The sequence below is a fragment of the Homalodisca vitripennis genome, chromosome 5, assembly GCF_021130785.1.
Source record: "Homalodisca vitripennis isolate AUS2020 chromosome 5, UT_GWSS_2.1, whole genome shotgun sequence".
Lineage (NCBI taxonomy): Eukaryota > Metazoa > Arthropoda > Insecta > Hemiptera > Cicadellidae > Homalodisca > Homalodisca vitripennis.
Window position 1 is genome coordinate 144,595,382 of NC_060211.1, and position 23,042 is coordinate 144,618,423.

At 31.1% G+C, this 23,042-nt stretch overlaps 1 protein-coding gene across 2 annotated transcripts in view; it reads right to left on the reverse strand.

Annotated features, from left to right (window-relative positions):
* LOC124362976 (adenylyl cyclase-associated protein 1) overlaps positions 1-23,042 on the reverse strand; it is a 130,578-nt gene that overhangs the window by 22,260 nt on the left and 85,276 nt on the right. For both annotated transcript variants that reach the window (XM_046817900.1, XM_046817898.1), the window contains exon 2: positions 4,186-4,323. In XM_046817900.1, the coding sequence (XP_046673856.1) occupies positions 4,186-4,323 (138 nt within the window). The remainder of the gene's footprint in view (positions 1-4,185; positions 4,324-23,042) is intronic.

Sequence of the window (23,042 nt, forward strand, 5' to 3'; positions counted from 1 at the left end):
ATTGCATTTGTTTACAAAAACTAATCATTTTTATATAGAAATCAAATAAATCAATCAGATGAGGTAATTGAAAGCTCGTACATTCGTGAAAGTAAATTGTGGGGACATAGTGCATAAATACTATTTCGTTTTGTAAGATGATTCGTTTAACAGATCTCAGAGCTATCTATGGGACTGAAATATTGTAATAAGACTAGTAATATATTCACGCTATGGCTGTTCACAACAAATAACAAATTTTAATGTTTCCTAAATATATTCAGGTTTTTAACATGTGTGATACCAAAAACTGTTCAGATCAAATGAACCTTTTTTTGAAGTGTTTATTCATTCTTCAATCATTGGTATATAGATATGCTGGTTTAACGAAAAGAATAATGCTAACTTTATAGTGTGTAACACTATAAAATATAAATAATAGGCAAAATAACCATAGCCTTAATATTACCTCAATTTATCAGTCGTGGTTGATTCAAACTGAGACAAACATAGAACTAGCAAGCCAAACGATTTTTGTTGAATTAGGTTAAGAACAGTTAAATTTGTGTGATCACAAGGTCGGGTAATATTGAAAGAGACCATGAGAAAAGTCTGTACAATTAGTACTATTTGCTTTTAAAGAAAATAAAAGCCATTATTGAATCGACAGAGTGTATATATAACTCTTAACACGTAGGTAATTTGTACAGGACATTATTTATGATACCTCCTTTATCTAATTGTTTTGAACTGTACACAGTATTAAAAATTATACTATTATTAAGTTAATTATCCAAACATCATTCATTAATTATATTGCAATGTGTTCGTATTATTTCTCTTTCATTAATCGTGTTATAATCTTTATGAAATAACAGAACTTTAACACTTTATTAGTTACCTGAAAGAAAAGCCCACCGAGCCAGCATGTCTGTGGAGAACTGGAGGCCGAAGAACAGACAGACGGACGAACACGGACCGTGACTAATGAACATGTATGTATGTGTGTGTGTTGGCTGCACACGGAGCAACAGTTCAGCAGTGTTACTAACCTCTGTAATTAAAGTATAACAACCGGTTTCTCTTGTATACATGATGCCATTAGGCTCAATTAATTGTTTGCACCAAATCTATGGGACAATTAGCCTAGAAAGGAATGCATGTTTGAAGTGTGTAAAATCTTTCTCTTATAGAAATGTATGAGAATAGTGCAGTTAAATGAATTATTTAAAGGGCAACATAAATAAAATACCATAAATTTACAGAAGCATTGAGGGTGATAACTGAAATTACAGATTTACAGAGACAGTTTTTCTGATTGGATTTTATTTATGAATAAAAGTTTAACAACTGATTAATTTATTTAATAATTAAGTTAAGATATAATAAATAAATGAATATTTATTAACATTATCACTTATATTTAAAACATGTTAAAATGGTTTCCTTGCTTACCAGTTTCTTAATGGCAATAGTTACTTTATGTGGTCATTTATTAGAACACAACAAAATGCTTGATTACGATATCACATCCCACAGTAAAATTCTATTTTTATCTCACAGTTTAAATCCATCAATGCTATAAAAAAATTAATACAGAATCTCATAATCAATTTTATTTATTGTTATCTATTTACATTGAGTTTTTTACACTGAAAACAAAGTATTTAAAAGACACCTAACTTTATTATTGGAGATGGAAGGCACCGGACTCCTTTGTAATCACAAGTCAAGAACTTTGGGGTTATTTTGGACTTTGGACCAGATACTTAACAGAGCAAACAACTCAACAAGGTGGTAAGTGAGCATTGATGTCTTATAGGTGCTTCATAGAGGAACCTAGGGTTGAGATCTAACTTTTTGCTGTGGCTATATCCCTCTGTGGTAAGAAATATGACAACATACAGAGTTGTAATGTGGCCTTAGACGAACACCAGTGTTATGTAAAACACTCAATATCCTGCATAAACTTACCTGTCTTTTAACTTGCATATTATTCATGTTCATTAGCCTCTGGATTGTTTAAATAATGTGATAAGATGGTAACTTACCCCAACAATTCTTTTTTTGTATTTATATATTTTTTTACTGTTTTTTATGCTTGAGACTAATTTTGACATTGAAACATCATCAGTCAGGTTTCAGAAAGATATAAATGGTTTATCTCTTCTGCAGTCGTTAATGATGTTAAAATGGAGTTTAAGTATATTTGAGGATTTGTTTTTAATGGATGTGTATAAATTTCTGTATAAATTGACCTATTCTTTATTGTTGGTGACGGTAAGCACGAGTATATGATTTTTCCCTCTCATATTTAACAACTAGCTTCTGTAAAACAGAACTGCTGGTGTTCTTCATGTGGGTTTATCTTACGTAAGAAAGAAGGAGCCTTGTTACATTATTCAAATCTTAGGTGGTGAATAAAAAATGAAGTTAGTTTGTAGGTTAGATGTGTTTCTCTCTTGAACATGTTTTTATGGAGATATAAAGGCTATGATTCAATTCAATGTTACAGTAACTTTTCATCTGTATTTTATACATTTTGTAACTTAGTTGCTTAACTGAAATTAGACATTATTACCAGAGGATCATTTTCTTGTATTAAATTCAAAAGATAATTTGTTCAATAGATAAAAATAATTATTTATTACAGTAAGGCCTACAAATTTTAGATTTATTTATACATATTTAATATCTATTATTACTATGAAAGAACCATAATATTTATAAACATCTGATGTTACAAAATTCACACATACAAAAACATAAACAGTTATAATATTAAAAGTTCTATTACAGAAATAAAATGGGTGTTATAGAAGCAATTTGGTCTGATAAAACAATAATTATACAACACAAATTTAAACAATTGAGTGTTACTCTCCTAAATGAGGCCAAGGACAATACGTTGAATCGAAATCACTGTAGTAACAGATCTAAGCTTACATTATGAAATCCAGAAAACTACAAAAAACTGTAAGATAAATAAAATAATTTGCTTAATAACATTACTAGATCTTGATTTTAATTACATGTTAAAATACAACTAACCAGTGTTAACGAACCACCACTGTATAGTAACTAAAATAAAAAATTATATCCTCCATAAAAAATGTAGGAGTGAAAATACAAACTTACAGTAAACATATTGAATTCAGGAAAATATTATTAAAAACTAGTATTTAGTTATACAACTTTGACCATCCCAATGGAAATAAGCACTGAGAACGGAAATGCCTAAAATAAAGGAATAGACTAGTGTATTGTTTCTGGCTCTCGAAGAAGAATCAACATGCACATTGTCCATGACTACTTAACTTCACTTACGACTACTTAACTTCACTTACAATAAAGATTTAATAACCATATTGTTCTATAATTTGTAATAACAGCATTCTAACCAGTAAAAATAAAGAATATATGAAGTGTAAGGTACTTAATTCAACAAAGCGCAGGTAATACTAAATGAAGAAATAAGTTTAAAACAATACAACGGGACCACTTGAAATTTGGATAAATAATCTGGAATAATTCTGAATTTTTCTAATTGAAGTCAAGTTATACTTGAATTTTGAAAATTATTTTTGGTTTACAATGCTTTTTTTAAACAACAAATGTTTTAAAATTGAAATTTATTTCATTGATTACCTTTTACAAAGATTCAATAGTTAAACATGATGTACAAGAGTTAGTCTTATGATGATTTATAGCCTAAATAAAAATACATTTTACATTGTTTTTACTGACATGACACACTTATATCAGGAGACACTATAATCTATTACACTGGTTATCAGCAGGTTTAGATAGACAGCAGAATTTGTAAGAGGTTTTCAGAATTGGAATAATATACGATTTTAACATATGGTTTTTATTTTCAGTGATAAAAGTTCATAGCCTACATAAAAGTGCATGTTTTCACATTCTATAAAAAAAATTATTATATTTTTACCATTTTATTTTAGATTACAGTTGTAACATTAGTACAAGAAAGAAAAAAATTTTGGAGTGGCTCGTTTCTAGACTTGATTCTATTATTCTTGTGAAACACAAGAGAGAACGAAACATTTTACAAAGGCTCAAACAGTGGAGAAGGATGCAAGAACAGGGAGACACATATGTAGCTGAAAGATTTGTGCAATCAAATAAACTAAGTTATATGTATATTTTTGTATTAAAAATAAATATATAATTAAGGTAACTCACGAGTAGAAGAATTGGAGTGAGAAAGTGTCTTGGGCGAGTCGGTGGAAGCTACCGTCTGCTCCAAGCGGCTGGTGACGTTCTCTAGACGAGTTAGAAGAGTATTAAGTTCAGCAGCAGGGGACAATAAGTTCTCCTGACCTGTGACAGACAAAAACACAAATAGTATTACTTTTAAATTCATTATATACCAGATCAACAATAGAAAATGAGTTCCACAACTTTAACTGTGAGGAGTCACGCAACACATTGGATCAAGGTGGAGGTAGATCTTTAACTGATGGTGGTTAGTTTGTGAGGAGTCACGCAACACATTGGATCAAGGTGGAGGTAGATCTTTAACTGATGGTGGTTAGTTTGTGAGGAGTCACGCAACACATTGGATCAAGGTGGAGGTAGATCTTTAACTGATGGTGGTTACGTTACAAAACAATTATTCATGTGATAGTGGAGACCTTATTTAGGCAAACCAAAACTCAAATTTTAGGCCAACTTTATTGTAGTTAGCTTTAATAGTATTTAAAAAAAACTTATTTTAATTTGATTAAGAAATCAACTATTGTCAGAATTAGTAAAGGTAATTTCTTCCTGCTTTTCTGTGAGTTAACTACCTGGATGATAGAAACATTCAATAATTGTAAGGTACATTAAACTGCATGACACACACATTGATTCCTAGCAAAAGAAATCTCTCTTTTTACTAATTGTTCATACTCTATAGTTTACTCAAATATGATGCATCATAATAACAGGTATTGATAATTGACAAAGATTTTTATGATGCACATTACTGATGGTAAGAAGTAATAACATAAAACCATGATGGATCCCTGAGCATCTCCAGGTTTCATTTAAAAAAATCAGAAATATTAACATAACTTGTAGCCTATTGGTCATATAAGAGTCAAATGTTTGTAAGACTGGTCCTCCAATTGCATTAAATAACACAGTTGAATTCCTTTATTGACAAATCATAATCTTAATTATTTAAATAATACGAGCCAAAATCCTTTACAGTAAACAAGTATAGCTACATCAGAAATAATTTACCTCTATATAACCCGTTTTGAGCCTTAGAAAATATCTATATTAATTTATTACCTAACCATGCACTGTTTAGAATAGACATGATCAAACTAGCTACCAATCTCATTTGAATTTACTTTTTGACGATAAGTATTAAACACTGCATTTTATATGTTATGTAAAAGAGTACTGGTGTGATACATGTTGAAAGAGGATGTAATACAGATAAAATTTAATATATCAGCAAGCATTGATGCTACTACAATAATAGTGCCAGACTAGTGGATCCTCTGAATTTTTGTATCAATCTTTATGGCAATTTCTTTACGATCAACTCAAATAAAGGTAAAAGATAAGCAATATCTATTTGCTCCTTACTGGGCTCAGGTAACAGATCAGCTTTGATCTTACGTAAGTATTTCAAGTGTGGCGCTCCCTACTATTTAGTCAACTTCACAAGGATTTATGGATGGAGAATGGGATTCTTGCCAGATTCAACCACTCAGTTCCCGTTGAAGCCAGTCCAAATCACTGCAGCACAAGCGAGACAAGTAATTCTGATGTTCATTACATTAATGTGATCTGATTGTGTAATGTGAAAACAATTGTGAAAATTATCTCTACATCATAAAATAAGGAATTGCTGGAATTTACTCCATTGAAAATAATGTATATTTGGTTTGAAGAATTGCTATTACATTGTGTGCTATCTCTGACAGATCATTGAAAATATAAAGAATCTTAAATGTTGGAAATTCTCTTGGTTTGGATGTCATTAAATCAATCTGTAAATCGAAAACAATCTTTCAATTTTCTATGAGTTAACCATTTTCTGTGATGTGCATACAGGAAGCTTATCATATCAATGTAAAGATAAGAAAGATTGTGCATTATTCTCTTGAATTTTTATCTCTGATAGATTCTTGGAAATCTCAGTAAAAATGAAGTGTAATATTTATTTGGAATTGGTTTATCGTATTTCATATAACTTTGTTATACAAGTTTTGCAATTAGTTGTCGTTTTTATTACAGAATCAATTGTTTAAACAAATACTTCATGTCAAAAATAAAGATTTATCAAATTGTTGCTTAAAACAAAATTATGAAGAACCTTTCAAAGGCATCAGCATAAAAAGAAAAGCATAACTGTGTATGCCATAAGTTTAACTTGAAATTTTTTATTACTTACTATAAAATGATTTAGCTCTGAATACTGCAAATCTCAAAGTTCGAGGAGACTGACATTTTCAATTATAATTATTATCTAATTTGATACTTTTAACATGTATAGTTGTACGTATTACTACTAATAGCAACTGCTACAAGTCAACAAATCATATTATTAGCCCATTATATTATACTAGCAGTTACCCGCGGCTTCGCACGCAATTTCATGGGTCTGTATGAGCACTTCTGATTTGAGTGAATTATATTTCCAACGCCAATGTTGAGTTTGCCTTCTTCTCATGATCAACAAAATATGTTAAAAAGTGTATATTTGTGGTTATTATAATTACTCTGATCTTAGTATGTTTTGCTCCTTATGTGATTTTACCTCTTTCCCGATCAAGAAAATATATATACAAACACATCTCCGAGAAGCCTATTTTTGTCAAAAACAACTTATTTAGGTTTCATAACAGTCTTAAAGTAAAAGTTAGACTACATTGTCTTTTATATCTTCACTGCTAGCAGTTACCAGGTCTTTTGCACGCAATTTAGTTGGTGTTGCACGTGTATGACCACTGCTGGTTTGAGTAAATTATATTTCTAATGTTAATGTTGAGTTTGCCTTGACGCCAAGATCTAGAAAATGCGTAAAAGTATATATTTGTTGCCATTGTAATTAACTTTGTTCTTAGTATTCTTTTGTTAGATAGTTTATTTTGCCTTGTTTTCCAATCAAGGAAGTATATATTGATCAAGTATATATCGCAGATCAGAGAAACCTACTTCTGTCAAAAGACAATTAATATGGGTTTTATAACAGTCCTTAAATTTATAATAAAAGCTAGATATTAACTTTGTCAATTATATCTAATATTTAATACTTGCTAAAAATGTTTTGTTAAAAGTACATTAACTACACTATTAACGTGTTTGTTTCTTTATAAACTGAAACATTTAAACTGAAATTGGTACCAATATTACTTCAAAAGCACTTCACCTAGCATAGTTATTACCAACTGCTACAAAAGGAGTCTTCATCAAATTCTAACCATCTTATGTTTTAGGACATTTAGTAAGGTAGACGAGTAGTTGTCTAATTGTTGAAAATATTTGTTTTTCCTTAGAGAATGTACTCACTATAGACGTAAAAAAATTGAAAATAATAAACAATGTTTACAAAGAACAGTTGATTACAGTAGATATGCTCTTTAAATTAATATTTTACAACTTTACAGACTTAGATGGGATTTTTCGCTACTTTAAAGATCAGTGGGGCATAGCCCAGAGGGATTTTTAAAATAAGAATAGCCCTATATTCATCCCAGGGACGGTAAGAATGTCCATGTAAAACTTCAGTACAATCGGTTTAATAGTTTATGCGTTGCAAACAAATTCACTTTCTCATTTATAATATTATAGAATGGACATTCATCTGCTATTCATGTCAATGTAAACTATATTTAATATATTACTTTTTACTTAATTAAAATAAATAATAAATAACAAAATAATTGGTCATAAAAAACAAACTACAACTAGTTTGTATACAACAGTATACAAAAATACCTTCTTCCCAAAATCATTTTCTTTTCAACTTTTAACATATTATACTTTTGATATGGAATAAACAAAACTCAGTTAGCCAAAACAATTAACATCTTGAGATATCAACATACTACACATTAAGGGTTTTAATAGTTTATATGAATTCCTTTTCTATTTATGTGTCAAAAATATAATATCAAACAGTTAAATCAAACTTTACTGTGTTAAAAATAAAATTAAAGATACATACAAAGAAAACAGATTTACTGCAACTCTAAATTATAGCCATAAAACTTTAGAAATAACTTTTAAATAAAAATATTCTAAAATATTACACAGCTCATTGATGTTTATATATTAACAGCAAATTATGAATACCGGCAGTAAATGTTTATTTCAATATAATGATTTTTGTATTAACATGTTCATGACAACTTATTTCCGTACTTTTTTATTTTCTGTGATTTTTTCAATAGTAATTGACAAAAACCATAATCGGTTTTTTACGTTTAAGTATAACGAGTATAATTTGTAGGCTTCACAATTTTGCACAAAACATATTATTTCAATGTTTTTCAATTTTTCTCTGTGTATCTCGAGGAGTACCTAAAAAATTAATTTACCTTGGAAATTGAGCAATTGAATGCCTGACAGTGTACACGACAGTCCGAGGTATTTATTTAAGCACAGGATCAAATTTAACAAACTAAAAAGACAGGCAAACAATAAAAACACAATAAGGAATTTCACAGCAACGTGTACCCCATAGGGTGCCCAACGTGCTTAACGAAAGCCTGATATGTACCCAATCGGGTACACAACAGCAGTTGTGAAAAATTGTGTGTACCCGATGGGGATGGGGTACACGTTGTCATGAACGTGTTAAGAAGACATAGCAACATAAATAAACAGTGCAAAATAAAAATGTATGAATAGGGAAAATATTCCCAAAAACAATCTCCCTTGCTAACCCTTAATAAGTTTAATGGATTTTTCCGGTAATATAGAATATTTGCTTAGTATCAGGACAACGAAAAACAGTACACAGATGCAACAAATTTTAATGGACATCACAAAGTATACACTAAAAACCATATTTTCCAAAAAAGTTTCAGTAGAGTAAAAATAATACTTGGCTACAACTAACGAATTAATATTTTCTAATTGCCTACAGCAAAACATACAAAATGAAATTTAATGCATTTTATACAAAAAATGAATAAAATCTAACTAATAAAACACATATAATACAAGAATACTGAAAATACACAAATGAAATATTATTTTTAAACGTGGATGAACAGTATGCATATGAAAACCCAAGAACTCACCTCTTTGTTGGTTTCCAAGATACTAGAAACTGAGAGGCTATGTGAGATGTGAGAGTGACGTCATCTGCTAAAGATAATATTTTGGCCAGGAGCCACGCCCCCTCACACTCTCTCAATAACACTTGAGACCCCCCCCTCCGCCAATAACACATCACTTATAACAGATACCAGTGTCATCCATTGATTGTGATTGCTTCATTCATTACACACTGCCTATTTATCTGATAATATTAGCACCTTTTTTTAACTTCATTATAACTAATTTAGTTTAGTACTTATTATGAGGAAGATGTTAGTTTAGTTTTAGTACTTTGACCTCATACAATGCAATCATGTCTAATCTTCACACTTGAAAGTAACCAGTCAGATGATAAGAAGTCTAAGGTACTAGTCACAGTCAAAATTATGTAGACTCGAATAAACAAAATTTGTGAACAGGGCACATGTTATATGACAATAAATAGCATAGCAAAATTTACCTTCTTTAATTGGCTGAGCGTTAGCGAAGCCTGTCACTCGAGGGGCCAGAAAAATTTAATTTATCCCTATCTGTCTGTTTACATGATTCTCAAAAACAAACTACTGACCTAGTGATTTAAAATTTTCTATGAATTTCCATTTATATATATACTGTAGACAACATGATGATGTTTGATGATGCAAATCCTCAGAATTTTGCTGAGTGTTAGTAAACATTTTTACATTGGTTTTATATATAACCATGATGGCAACGATAAACTAACAGAATAAATAAATTTTTAAGTAACTGTGTACAGTCATTTGCCATAGTAACATATGTAGTTAGACTTAAAATGTTGCACACAATCCAAGTGAAGCCTGTTACAGAACACAACTTTGCCATAGTAACATATGTAGTTAGACTTAAAATGTTGCACACGATCCAAGTGAAGCCTGTTACAGAACACAACAAGTTGCGTGACATACTCCTACTTTGTCTTATAGCAGGAGAATAGTTAATATTGTATAAAGGGTAGATTTCAATTTTATCATTTACATTAGTTGTTAGGGTTTTCTTTATTTTGAGGAGGGAGTTGATCTGATTTGAAATTCCGTAAATTAAAAAAAAACACCTGATCATTGTGGAATTTTAACTAGTAATGTAGTAAGAGTGGTAGAACAAGTAAAGGGCTAAAAACCTTAGAAATTGGAAGCTGAACATCAGTAAAACATTATGTGTTAACATGGATTTTACACTACAAGAAGACAGGATGGGTGGGGGAGGTAGGTGTTTTTCTCATTTCACAATAAATGCTGATTCTAAGGAAAATAAATTCAATATGAAATTTATGGTTGATCTTTCTTACCAATAATCAACTCATTCTAATCAGACCCAAATCTGATAGAATATTGTGTTCAATGCCTACACTTAGTTTTCTAAGGCCAATGAGTTATCGTTGAACTCCTAGAGAACTCACAGTTCCAACTATGATGAACATAGATCAGAGAGGATATCTCTTCTGAAATATATGTATTCCAAAAAGTGTCTAGGTCAGTGTTAACCAATAAAATGAAGTATGGCAAATATATTATGACATAGACTTAAAAGTGCTATTACGAATAAAAAAACAAATAGTTTACATCACTTTTTACAATAGAATAAAATAAATTGTTGATCAATATAATGTTAATAAACTGTTTAAATATAATTTATCCATCAAGATAAATAGTTTAAAAAACAATTAGGTTTATAAAGACAATTAAATATTATATAACTGTCTTTTTAACAAGGAGAATTAATGAGACAAACATTTATGCAGCATTAAAATACTGTAAAACAACAAATAAAGTTGTAAAGGCAATTAAATTAACCTGTTATCTACCACATTTATGCAGCATCGGGTGGACTTCAATGCGATAAACAACAATCAACAAATTCTCCTTAAGAGCCAGCTGTAGTAAAATGACCTAGAGTTTAAGCCCATAAAACAAATTTTAAACAATTTTACACCCCTAATTTTTATTGAAGAATTATGTAGGATGTGCCATTTAAAAAATATTATTAATACACGTCCGAACACTTTTTATTTATCTAGTAAAGTGTATAGTTTTGTAATATTTAAATGATAAAATAGAAAGATTTTTTCTGAAAAACCACAATAAAAATTGTAAAAAGTGTAATTATGTTTTGTAAATGAAACATCCCTCATAGATCTATAACAAAATACTGTGTTAAAGGGTTTGAGGTTAAATATTGTTCCTCAGTACAGCCGGCTCTTAGCCTTTAACTTTAAGGAATTATTAACAGTCTGCTATTATGGGACATGGCACTTACAAAGTTTAAAACCCTTTGCTTTAAAGAGAACAAACCACTCTAAATCATCCAAATTTATCGGTTGTATAAGGTTAATATGTTGCTAAAAAAATTTCTTCTTAAAAATTCATAAAATGAAATGGATTCCATAAAACTCATCAGTAAAATACTTTAACAACAGAGATGAAGTGAGAAGCTAACTCCAGAGATTGCGGAAGTTACAGAGAGAATTGGGACGTTTCCTGCCTTCTGTGGTTTCTGTTTGCATAAAATGCTGAGGGAGAAATTTGCCAATGTTCAGTGGAAACAAAACTCAACCACTCTGCCTGCTTTAATGTAAATGAGCATTGCATTGTATTGTATTCTCTTTATTTTTTGTATTCTCCAAAGTTTTTAAACGTTATATTTGTTCAAAGTTCAATTAATACAAATCACAGTGTAAACACAGACATAAAATTCAAGGTGGGAAATTTAGATTGTGTTTAAGGTGGAACAAACCTTGTATATTTTGTCTAATAAATTGTATTCACAAGGAAATTTATTATTTATGTGTAATTTTTAACTTAACATACAAGAGATATGAACAATGCTGTAACTTTTGCTGTAGGTTGTTTGATCTCTTTTCAATGATATTTAGACAATATAATATTTTCCTCTTTTTCTATGTGGACAGAAATGAGACATCTTACGGGATAAAAAACATATATAAGCTTAGTTGTAATATAATCAATATGGAGCACCAAATTAGGTGGCTAAGAAAAATGTTATCTAAGAAAATATTATTGTTTTATGTATTTAACCCTTTTGCTACCCCCCTATTTTTAGCTCAATCAAATTAGCATGGCTGACAATTTTTTCGTTCTCATAGGAAAAGGCTGCAGAAAATAGGATGGAAAAGTATGGATTCCACGCTACACGGCGCACTTTGTTAATAAATAATTTTATAATTAAATTACAAATTTTAAACATACATTATGAGAAGCAAAACAAAAATATACTACAGGCAATGTTTAAATTCCAATTTTAGCATTTTTATTAATGTCAAAAGATAATGCTCCCATCTATCTATTTTGTTGTCATCACAGCTCAATTGGTGTGGCTAATTACCAATTTTCTCTGTCACAGCAAGCAGGTCACCAAGTGTAACCTTTTTTGACTCCAAGATAAAAAATAATTTGTTGAACATAGTTTGGTTTACTTGGTTGGTTTAACCTTACATTAAACAAAACAATCGATATTTTAAAACTTATTTTATTAAATTATAGAAACTGAAAGCTAAAACAAAAACTTTCAACTAATCTTATAAATAAAAATTAATTGCAAAATGTGTTGCTTGCTAAGTGCTAAATATTAGAACAGCTGGACCAATTCGGATGATTCTTTATGTAAAATATTCATTGAAATCCGAGTTTATATAAAAAAAGGTTAGAAAAGTTACCTGGAATATTTTGGAATTCAGAAGAAATTGTAGTATTTATGTTATTCTATAATCCAAATTTAACTTCTACTTAACATCTGATGACACTTTCAGCTAAAGTTCAGCAAAATGGCAGACACATCTGTTTGAATTTTAATTTTATAAAATATGACAGTATACGGTGCTTGATTAGTAGTGTAATACAGATAGCAAATAAAAAGTTATAATCACCAGTAATGAATTCGGAACATCAATTGCATTGAAAATACTATTTAAACACTGTTATAAAACCAGTCTTAATGAACAAATAAATCTATTGGTGGGCTTGTTCACATTTTGATATGGCATTTTTAAATTTAACAGTGGAAAAAAAAAAGAAAAATGAACACTAACATGCTTCAATGATCTATCATTTCCCAAACTACAGTCCAAAAAACATCAAGATTTTTATAACGCAAAACCTTATAAACAATTATTTTGGAATGCTGCATGAATTTAATTAGGATTTCCCACTGAAACGGACTTAGATAGGAGTAGGGTAGAAAATAAATGTTGGACTTAGATAGGAGTAGGGTAGAAAATAAATGTTGGACTTAGATAGGAGTAGGGTAGAAAATAAATGTTGGATCGGCCACACTGAACAAGACTGAACAGCAGCAGGTACCGTTATCCCAGCCACAACCAAATGTCAAAAGTCAGATCAGCTCAGCTTGCCAATCCTGGTGACAGACAGACCCAGACAGACATGGATGGATTTCAGATTTACATATTTATAGAGTTTCATCACATTTTCCAATATTACAATATAGTATATTTTACCTGCTTCATACTATACTAATTTAAAACTAAAAAAAATTCATGTCCTAATTTTGAAGGTGTAATTGAAGAAAAAGAGTTTTCATGTTGCATACCTGAGTGTACTATTTTTATTTTATTCGGGCTGGTATTTACAGATCACTTAGTTATACTATGGACAATTTCTTATAAAATTATGATGCTTCAAAATAAATAAAACAGGAGTAAAACTCAAAATTTAATATATTGTTAGAAATTCTCAGCATTAAACAGAAAAATGTTGCCATATAGATATTCATTTCTCATTTTATTTTTATAATCTATAACTGACAAAAAGGTTAACTTACCTTACTTTTGTCAGTCACTACACACAGAGGGTGTTAACAAAGTTTCAACATCAAAACGTCATTGTCAAATACAAAAATAACAGAAATGTCCACTTATTTTCACTTTTATAGATGTTATTTCAATTTAAAATATCCTACTCTTTCATTAATTATGAATTCGGAAGAACTGATAAACAAGAAAGCATAGTACAAAATTATTTTTATAAATAGTATATTAATACTCCAATAATTAAAATTAATGATATTTTATAAATTATCAATAGGTTTTGATGGTATACTCTTGACTGTATTCAGGAATGATAAAGTAAACTAATCTAGTGTCCAAAAATGTTGAAACAATTATACCAGTTGTTTTGTTTCAAATATCTTTTGTTATAATCATCAGTTCAGTTTTAAGGATTTAAGCACAACAATTTTTAAAACCATATTAGCAATACATTTTATGGCTGGCTTAATTTTAAATGGCCGAGAGGTGAAACTATTGTGCAGATTGACTTAATTAAACATTTGATTGCTCAGAAGAAATGCCTGTATTTGGACTCTTTTTATTCTTCATTGAAATAAATATCTAGATTACAATATACCTCAATTAAAACACATATAAACTTGCCAAAACCGTAGTTTAAAGCTAAAGGCTTTTAAACAATGAAGAAAATGAAACAATCAATATTTTTCTTATTAAATAATAATTTGTTTATAATAACAAATATACTGCATTGTAAACTGTATTAAGCCTCCCATATGTTCAATGGTGCCTATATAAAGGTAAGAGGATTTTTGTTGCAATAAAACTTGAGTAAAGCCATGACACAACTCTTCATTTTTATTTAAATACCAACTTGGCCCTTACAACAGAACTTTAAAATATATTTGTGTAGATGTAAAAAAAATTTCTAAGGAGAATCCTTTTTTATATATAATAACTTTGGTTTTATTTTAACACTAATTAATTATTAACTTATTTTTATATTTCACAATAACAATTGTGTTTTAATGAACTTAATATTAAATAATTCAATATTATCGACATTAATTTAGAGGTGACACAAATGTAATCTGTATCGGACATGTCAATGTCATCATCACATCCATTTCACACTATTTTTGACAATCCTATTGGTACATTCCAACGCATAGGGAAAATTATGGTTCTGAAGACATGGAATATCTCTTTAGGAGAGTATCAGTGCAATGCAGGGGAAACAGGAAATATTGTCTCAGGAAGTTGTATAGGAGTAACATTTTAAGCCATGCTTCAAGACAAGTAGTGTTGAATAAAACATTTTGTTTTTTTTTTTTTTGTTTTTTTTTGTAAGAGGAAACTCTGGGTCTCCTGAGATCACAGGACTAAGGGTGAAAAGATCAAAATTAATAACTAGGTGAAATAAATTACTTAAACAATCTTGGAAGGTATAAACACAATTAATTGAAAGAATTTACATTTCAAAACAAACTTCAAAGAAATAGTTCTTGGAAACAAGTAAATGAATTTTTTAACAACTCATTGCGAGCATATAATCAATCAAAGTAAATTATTTCTGATCATTTTTATAATTATTTGATATTTTAGATGCAAAACCTAGAGTTATTTCAAGGCAATACACAAACATTTGCTGCTTTATAATATTCCAATTCCACTCAGGTTAACAACAAATCATTCACACAAACATAATTGTTTTACGTAATTAATTACAATCACTTAGTTTTACAGATTTATTTTTCCTTGTAACAAGTGCCGTCAAGTGTTGACTTTTAATACAACCGATATAGCTCTTGACATACTCTGAGCTTGTAAACTCCACTCTACTGACGTCTCCGCAAGTTATTACATTACAAAGTTCATTACAACAACTCAACTTTGGATGAAACAAGTAACAAGTCCAATTACATGGAATCGTGTTATTAATGCATAATAGTTCAGTTAACAAGCTCAAAGCTAACACATCAGCTTGTATCACAGTAGCGCTTCACACCTGGTAATTAGGGGAATAAGTGAATTAGTTTTGCATACATTATAACTTTCAAAGCTAACACATCAGCTTGTATCACAGTAGCGCTTCACACCTGGTAATTAGGGGAATAAGTGAATTAGTTTTGCATACATTATAACTTTCAAAGCTAACACATCAGCTTGTATCACAGTAGCGCTTCACACCTGGTAATTAGGGGAATAAGTGAATTAGTTTTGCATACATTATAACTTTCAAAGCTAACACATCAGCTTGTATCACAGTAGCGCTTCACACCTGGTAATTAGGGGAATAAGTGAATTAGTTTTGCATACATTATAACTTTCAAAGCTAACACATCAGCTTGTATCACAGTAGCGCTTCACACCTGGTAATTAGGGGAATAAGTGAATTAGTTTTGCATACATTATAACTTTCAAAGCTAACACATCAGCTTGTATCACAGTAGCGCTTCACACCTGGTAATTAGGGGAATAAGTGAATTAGTTTTGCATACATTATAACTTTCAAAGCTAACACATCAGCTTGTATCACAGTAGCGCTTCACACCTGGTAATTAGGGGAATAAGTGAATTAGTTTTGCATACATTATAACTTGTATCTAGACATTAGACATCTTTATTAACTGTAAAGGACTCTCCCTAATGGTTTTTTTCTACATTTTTTCAGACATCAATAAAAATCAGCATAAATTCAATATATAAAATATACCATTTAGTCTACACTTTCTAAAGTAGACTTAAGGTGTTTCTTGTATACATATAATAACACCTAATCGTAAAACCAGGTATCTATGGAGTATTTATTTCAAAAGAAACGCAAGACATTAATGAAGTTGTTGTGTTAACTCCCTCACACACACATGCATGTATACTTATTTTAATTGACATCCAGAAGACATTTTTATAACCTTGGTAAGATAGTCTCTGTGAGTAACTTCTAACCATATAGTCACCATAAGCTACTCATCTATAACATATTCCCATCCACGACTAAATCTCAGGTCAACTCACACCCTTGATCAATGCATAAGAACTATGTCTTCCTGTTTTGATAAAATGTTAAAAAGTGTATATTAATGGTCATTGTAATTTACTTCTTAGTAAGTTTTGTTACATACTTAATTTTGCCTTGTTTCCCGATAAAGAAAATATATGTATCACCGATCAGAAAAGCCTACTTCTGTCAGAAGTGAACTAAGATGGGTTTTATATAAGTCTTTAAATTTATAGTGAAAGCTAGATACTAAATATGTCATATATATTTAATATTTGCTAAAAATGTTTAGTTTAAAGAACATTAACAATGATTTACGTATTTTTTGTTTCTTTATAAAGTGAAAAATATTTTGATATTTTCTAGCAATTAAGCTGGAATTTGTACCAATATTACTTCCAAAGCACAGTCCAGCAAACGTTCACCAAGCATAGTTCTTGCCGACTGCTTGAAAGGGAGTCTTCAATGTCAAATTCTGACCATCTTAGGTTTTAGGTCATTTTGTAAGGTAGATGAGTACTTACCTAATCGCTGAAATCTAAAACGGTGTTAAAAATACTATTTATTCCGGAATGTACCGTCAATAAATACAAACCATTTAAAAATAATAAACATTGTTTACACAGAACATTTGATTAGTTTGGACATGATTTTTTAATTAATACTTTACAACTTTAGAGACCATGAAGGGATTTTTTGCTACTTTAAAGACCAGTGGGGCATAACCCAGAGGAATTTTTGAAATACGAATAGGCCTGTATTCATCCCAGGAACCGACAGAATGTCCATGTAAAATTTCAGCATTAATAATATTATAGGATGGACTCGCTAATCATGTCAATGTACCTGTAAACTATATTTAATATATTATTTACCAGTTAATTAAAATAACAACATAATTTCCAATAACAAAAAGCTTATTTATAAACAAGATGTGAGTCAGCAGAGTCAAGTAGATAACTGGCATGTCCATAACACTGGTTGAAGCTGAACTGCAACCTGCTCATTGCTCTGACCTACATCTAGACTGAGATATACAGCTACTGTGTAATAATATACTGTTGCCCTTTGTTGTGCTGTACACTTTACTGTCCTATAAAGTTACTAATGAATTTTAATTTACCTTGGTTGACTTCAATTCATACAACCCATTGTAGAGGAATCAGCAAATACTCTTAAATATATATTAGTGGTTAAAACTGTCTTTAAAATAATATTACAGAGGGAATTCTAAATGTTGCTATTTCAGTTTATGTTAAAATAAATCTAATGGATTACAGTAAACAATGGTCAAATGTATTTGATATAACTAAGAAAACTAATAATTGTGCTAATGTGGTTGAAAATTATCATTAGGTTTAACCTAGGAATAGTAATGTAAATATAAAAATTATAACTATAATTAAAAAAAATAGAGTTTCGTCATGGCAGACCAAAGTTTACAACTGTAAAAGCATAGTTGTGTCAAAATAAAGTATTTATTTTCAATTTCAAAGGTGGTTAGCTATGATGATCAGAAGAAATGTGGAACAATTGTATGTGAGCGTTATTGAAATCCTATCCTTTAATTTCAATCAATTTCCAGCCAATATAAAATATTAAGAACCACAATCCATTCGGGATTCTGCAATATTGTTAGACATTTTTCTCATTAAAGCCTTAACATATATGTATGGCTTAGATTCTATGCTAAAAACTACAAGGTTTTTCTTTTATACACAGAATCTTATAAAAACGACTTAGTGTAAAAACAAGATTTACTGGCATACTATAAAAGATAACGAGTTTAAGAGGGATATGATACTCGAGCTGTGTATCCTGTGACACGTAATCTGGCTCAGCATCGCTAAGCTATGAGTATTGCACAATATACCTGGAATACCTCTCCCATGACAAATACTGTCTGTCGTTATTATGCGTCAACAGACTTGGTTATGATCAGTGGACTACAGTGGATAACTAGGACTTGACTTTGGGATGACGGGGGGGGGGGGGGGGGACATCAATGTAAATGAAGAGAACCCTACACCGGGAGTGGGGAAGGTTATGGAATTCATCTAAATGTAAATACATAGGCTTTATTAAAAGTTAATAATTGCGTATTTCACTTTGGATTGCTGATATACGTTTTATTTTTTTATTTTTAATTGTTAGGGTTATTTGGGTGATTCCATCCCCCTCGTTTTCCCTAATTAGGCCACTGGCCTCATGTCAATTACGACTAGCTTGGAACCGTCAACCAAACTACGTCAGGCTAGGTTCAGGGGATAGCCTCATATCTGTGATAGTCATCAACTAATAGTCTACAGAGCAAGAAAATTGTGTTCGCCGACGCTCAGCCAATTATATTTAGACTACATTGCACGACGTTCTAGTTTGAAACCAAATGAAACATGTCACTTCCACAACCAACAGACCGGAACAGTGACTAACACAGCAGTCGTGTCCAAGCGTCGGTCGCGTTGGACCTGATTTTTGCATCAGAGCAGACTGATCAATAACGTAATTGTTCGGTGAGTAACCATGTTCTTGTCATTTATACACATTATTAAACATATCGTATAAATCTATTGAAATAAAATTTGTATTACAGTACCGTATTATATATTTCTAAATCTATTGTTTAGCTCGGGTTTTTAAAACCTAAAAGAACCAAATTTTGGGAAGGACTGCCAATTATAGAAAGTTACCTAAGTAAACATAGTATTGAAAGACAATCAAAAACAGCAAAATAGAACATTGTAAAAGAACCTATTTTATTTTAACCTTGTCGTTACGAACCATTTTAAAAGTGTTCATATTATCTTTTTTATATACAGAGTCACTCCAAAAGTCAGTGACATCTGTCATATCGAGATATTTGACCAATGGAAATAAAATATTGGGAATCTTTGTAGGATAATGAGATCTACTTTTTGGTGTATCAAAATGCGTTGGGGAGCACACTCCACGTGTGAAAAGGTATAGAAGAATAAATATTTTGGCGTAAACCGTAAGTCATTATCTATCACAGTTCTAAAATGGTGGCCGCTAAATGGCGGGAAATGAGGTTTTCAGCTATTTTGCATAAATAAAGTGGGTGGGGAGGCATGGGTGGACTCATTTTCGGCTATTTAAACGCCGCCATTTTGAAAACGTGTAAGTATTCTTGAAAACCGATGTCAAATTCATGCTTCTCGGGCTAAAAAAATCCAGGTAGCCTACTGATTGATATTAAATTCAAATCCGCCGAAAAACTAACAGGAAGCAAAGGATAACCTCCTTTTCCCTATGTTTGATGGTGCAATCTTCGTAATTTATAAAATTGATATAAAGTACACGTTTCGTGACCCAAACCCCCCCCCCCTCTTAACAAAACCAAGTTTTAAATCAGTATAGCTGAAAATCTTATTTTCCGCCATTACACCGGAAAAAAAACAAACCACACTAAAAACATGGTGGCTTTTTTGTTGGGCCACCATATTAGAACGGTGACAGATAGCAACTTCTGGTTTGCGCCAAAATGTTTCTTTTTTACCCTTTAAACAGTGTGTCAGGTTGGTCAGGGGAGGTTGGCGTTTAGAAATTCTGAATTGTGGTGCATTTCCGATACGCCAAAAAGTAGGTCTCAGTAACCTACAAACATTCCAAAATTGTAATTTCAATGGTCAAACCGTCCAGTAATGAAAGGGGTGGCCATTGACTTTTACTTATTGGTTTTTTTGTTGTTGTTCAAAATTAAGTAATATTTACAAATTAATTAGTCAATACAAGTTCCTTTTTCAAAATTGAGTTATATTAGTTGAAAGCTTTATATAAAATTGTAATTTTATTTACCATTCTTTAGTGGTACAAAAAATCAGTAACACTACGTTTCGAGATTTGCAATCTGATCTCTTCTTCAGGTAAATAACTAACCTAACACATAATTACAAAGTAGGTTAAAATTAACAAATCATACCAGAGCGTTGTGACATGCGTAAGTCAAGAGTCACAAACACCATGTTCTATGTGAAATTCACTAACTCTACAACGTGCAATTGAAAAACAAAACACAACACTAATTATTAAAACTGAACTACAGAATACAGGTATAGGTGTGCATTCGCCGACCAATGACCTACGACCTTACCTAGTTTTTAATTATGTGTAGTTATTTTACCTGAAGAAGAGACCAGACTGCACATCTCGAAACGTAGTGTTACTGATTTAAAACGATGGCAAATGTCCGGAAAACTCTTGTTTCCTTCACATTCCTTCCACCGACAAAAACAAATTTCAAACAAAGAAGATAATTTTATTATATTTAATTACAAAACAGTTACCAAAATAACTAGCATTCGTTTATGTGATGATAACGGTAAGTATGATTAGGCAAGTAACTCGATATAAGTATTTCTTCACTTTACAACATAAAATACACTAAAGTGTTGACACTTGCTGCAAGGCCGGGACTGTACACTCGAGTGTGTGCATAGCGCACATTTCACAGCAAACTCAAACACCTACTCCAAATACACACTGCAAGAGTACACTCCGATATTCCGGCCGAACTTTATCAGGGCACTCAAGCCTTGCAGCACCGCTTGTACACCAACTGATTTTCCATTTAAAACTTTATTTGCACTAATGTCCTTTATATCATTGATCCTCGTATTTTTTTTTTATAATACAGTGCATGAGACTTCATTTCTTTTCATCGGTGGAACAGCAATACACAAACTCAATAGGTTGAAACAAAATTTTCCAACCGATTCTGTGCCTCCAATTTTAAACGAGTGAAATTCTATATACACTTTAACAATTGACCTGTTTTACTAACCACACCCATGTATAAGAGCTTGCTCCTAGATTGGGTCATCACAGTACCATGGTAGTTTGAAGCAAGACAATCATTTCTCGAGTGACGAAAGATGGCCCACGATTGACAACAACTCCTTTCCGTACATTTGTTTGCTTCAAGGACCACTTTGTTGCCTATCGCCAGTTTTAGAACATTCCTAAATTCCCATACTGCCTAACTTTATACAACTAAATTGATCGCTATTATACCAGAATTTATATTCCCTATTATGGATTTGAATGGATTTCTTTATGACTGATCGACTCTTAAATATAATCTACGGCTAATCAACCGGTATTTCCCACGTATAAGAGAACATGTCTTGTAAAATAATCTATAGATGGTCTCACTGTAAAATTTGTCATTATTATCTATGGGATAATTGTTTTTAGAGTATTTAAAATACAAAGGTTAAAGAACGTAATTTGACGTAAACATTAAATGTAAAACTCATTAGATTATCTTGTACATTACAAGATAAACTCTTTTGCTCAATATTTTAAGCACACTGTATACTTTTAAACCTTTAAACACACTGTAGATAGAGTAGGCGGATGATTTTTAAACTGGTGTGGAGCTCAGTCATTCTATCAAGTATCAGACGAAATAGAACCGTTTTGTTATTTTACCGCCATCCTGTATGTGAATGGAGAACATGACAGGAAAGTTAAATTACCTTATACACAACTGAATGAAATAAAAAGCATCCGCGTGTAAACGAGATAAATGCAACTTCGTTTGGGCGGATTAAAAGCAGCTTTTTACACAGCACATGAAAGGACTCGCACAGAGATAACGAGATGTCTGATTGTTCAACGTTCATGTGTCCGTGACAAAATTGAACACTTGCACAATGAACGCTGTACAGAGACGGACTGACATTTCCTTGTCTCCAGTCACAACAGTCGGCAATGAAATGAAAACAGTCGCCCACTACTTGTTCCACTGCATTAGGCGTTCTACTGCCGTGGCTATTTTACAGTGAAACATTGAAGAAACTGGAGTCAACTTTAGAGTTAGAATAACCGTTTATACTAGGACATATTTATCAACTCACCCTAGGCAATCATTTTAAACAATATTGTAATAGTCAACTGAAAAGCTAAGGACATCTCCCTTTACACCTAGAATGTCTCCACAATGGCCTAAAATAGTTCAGTTGTTACTAA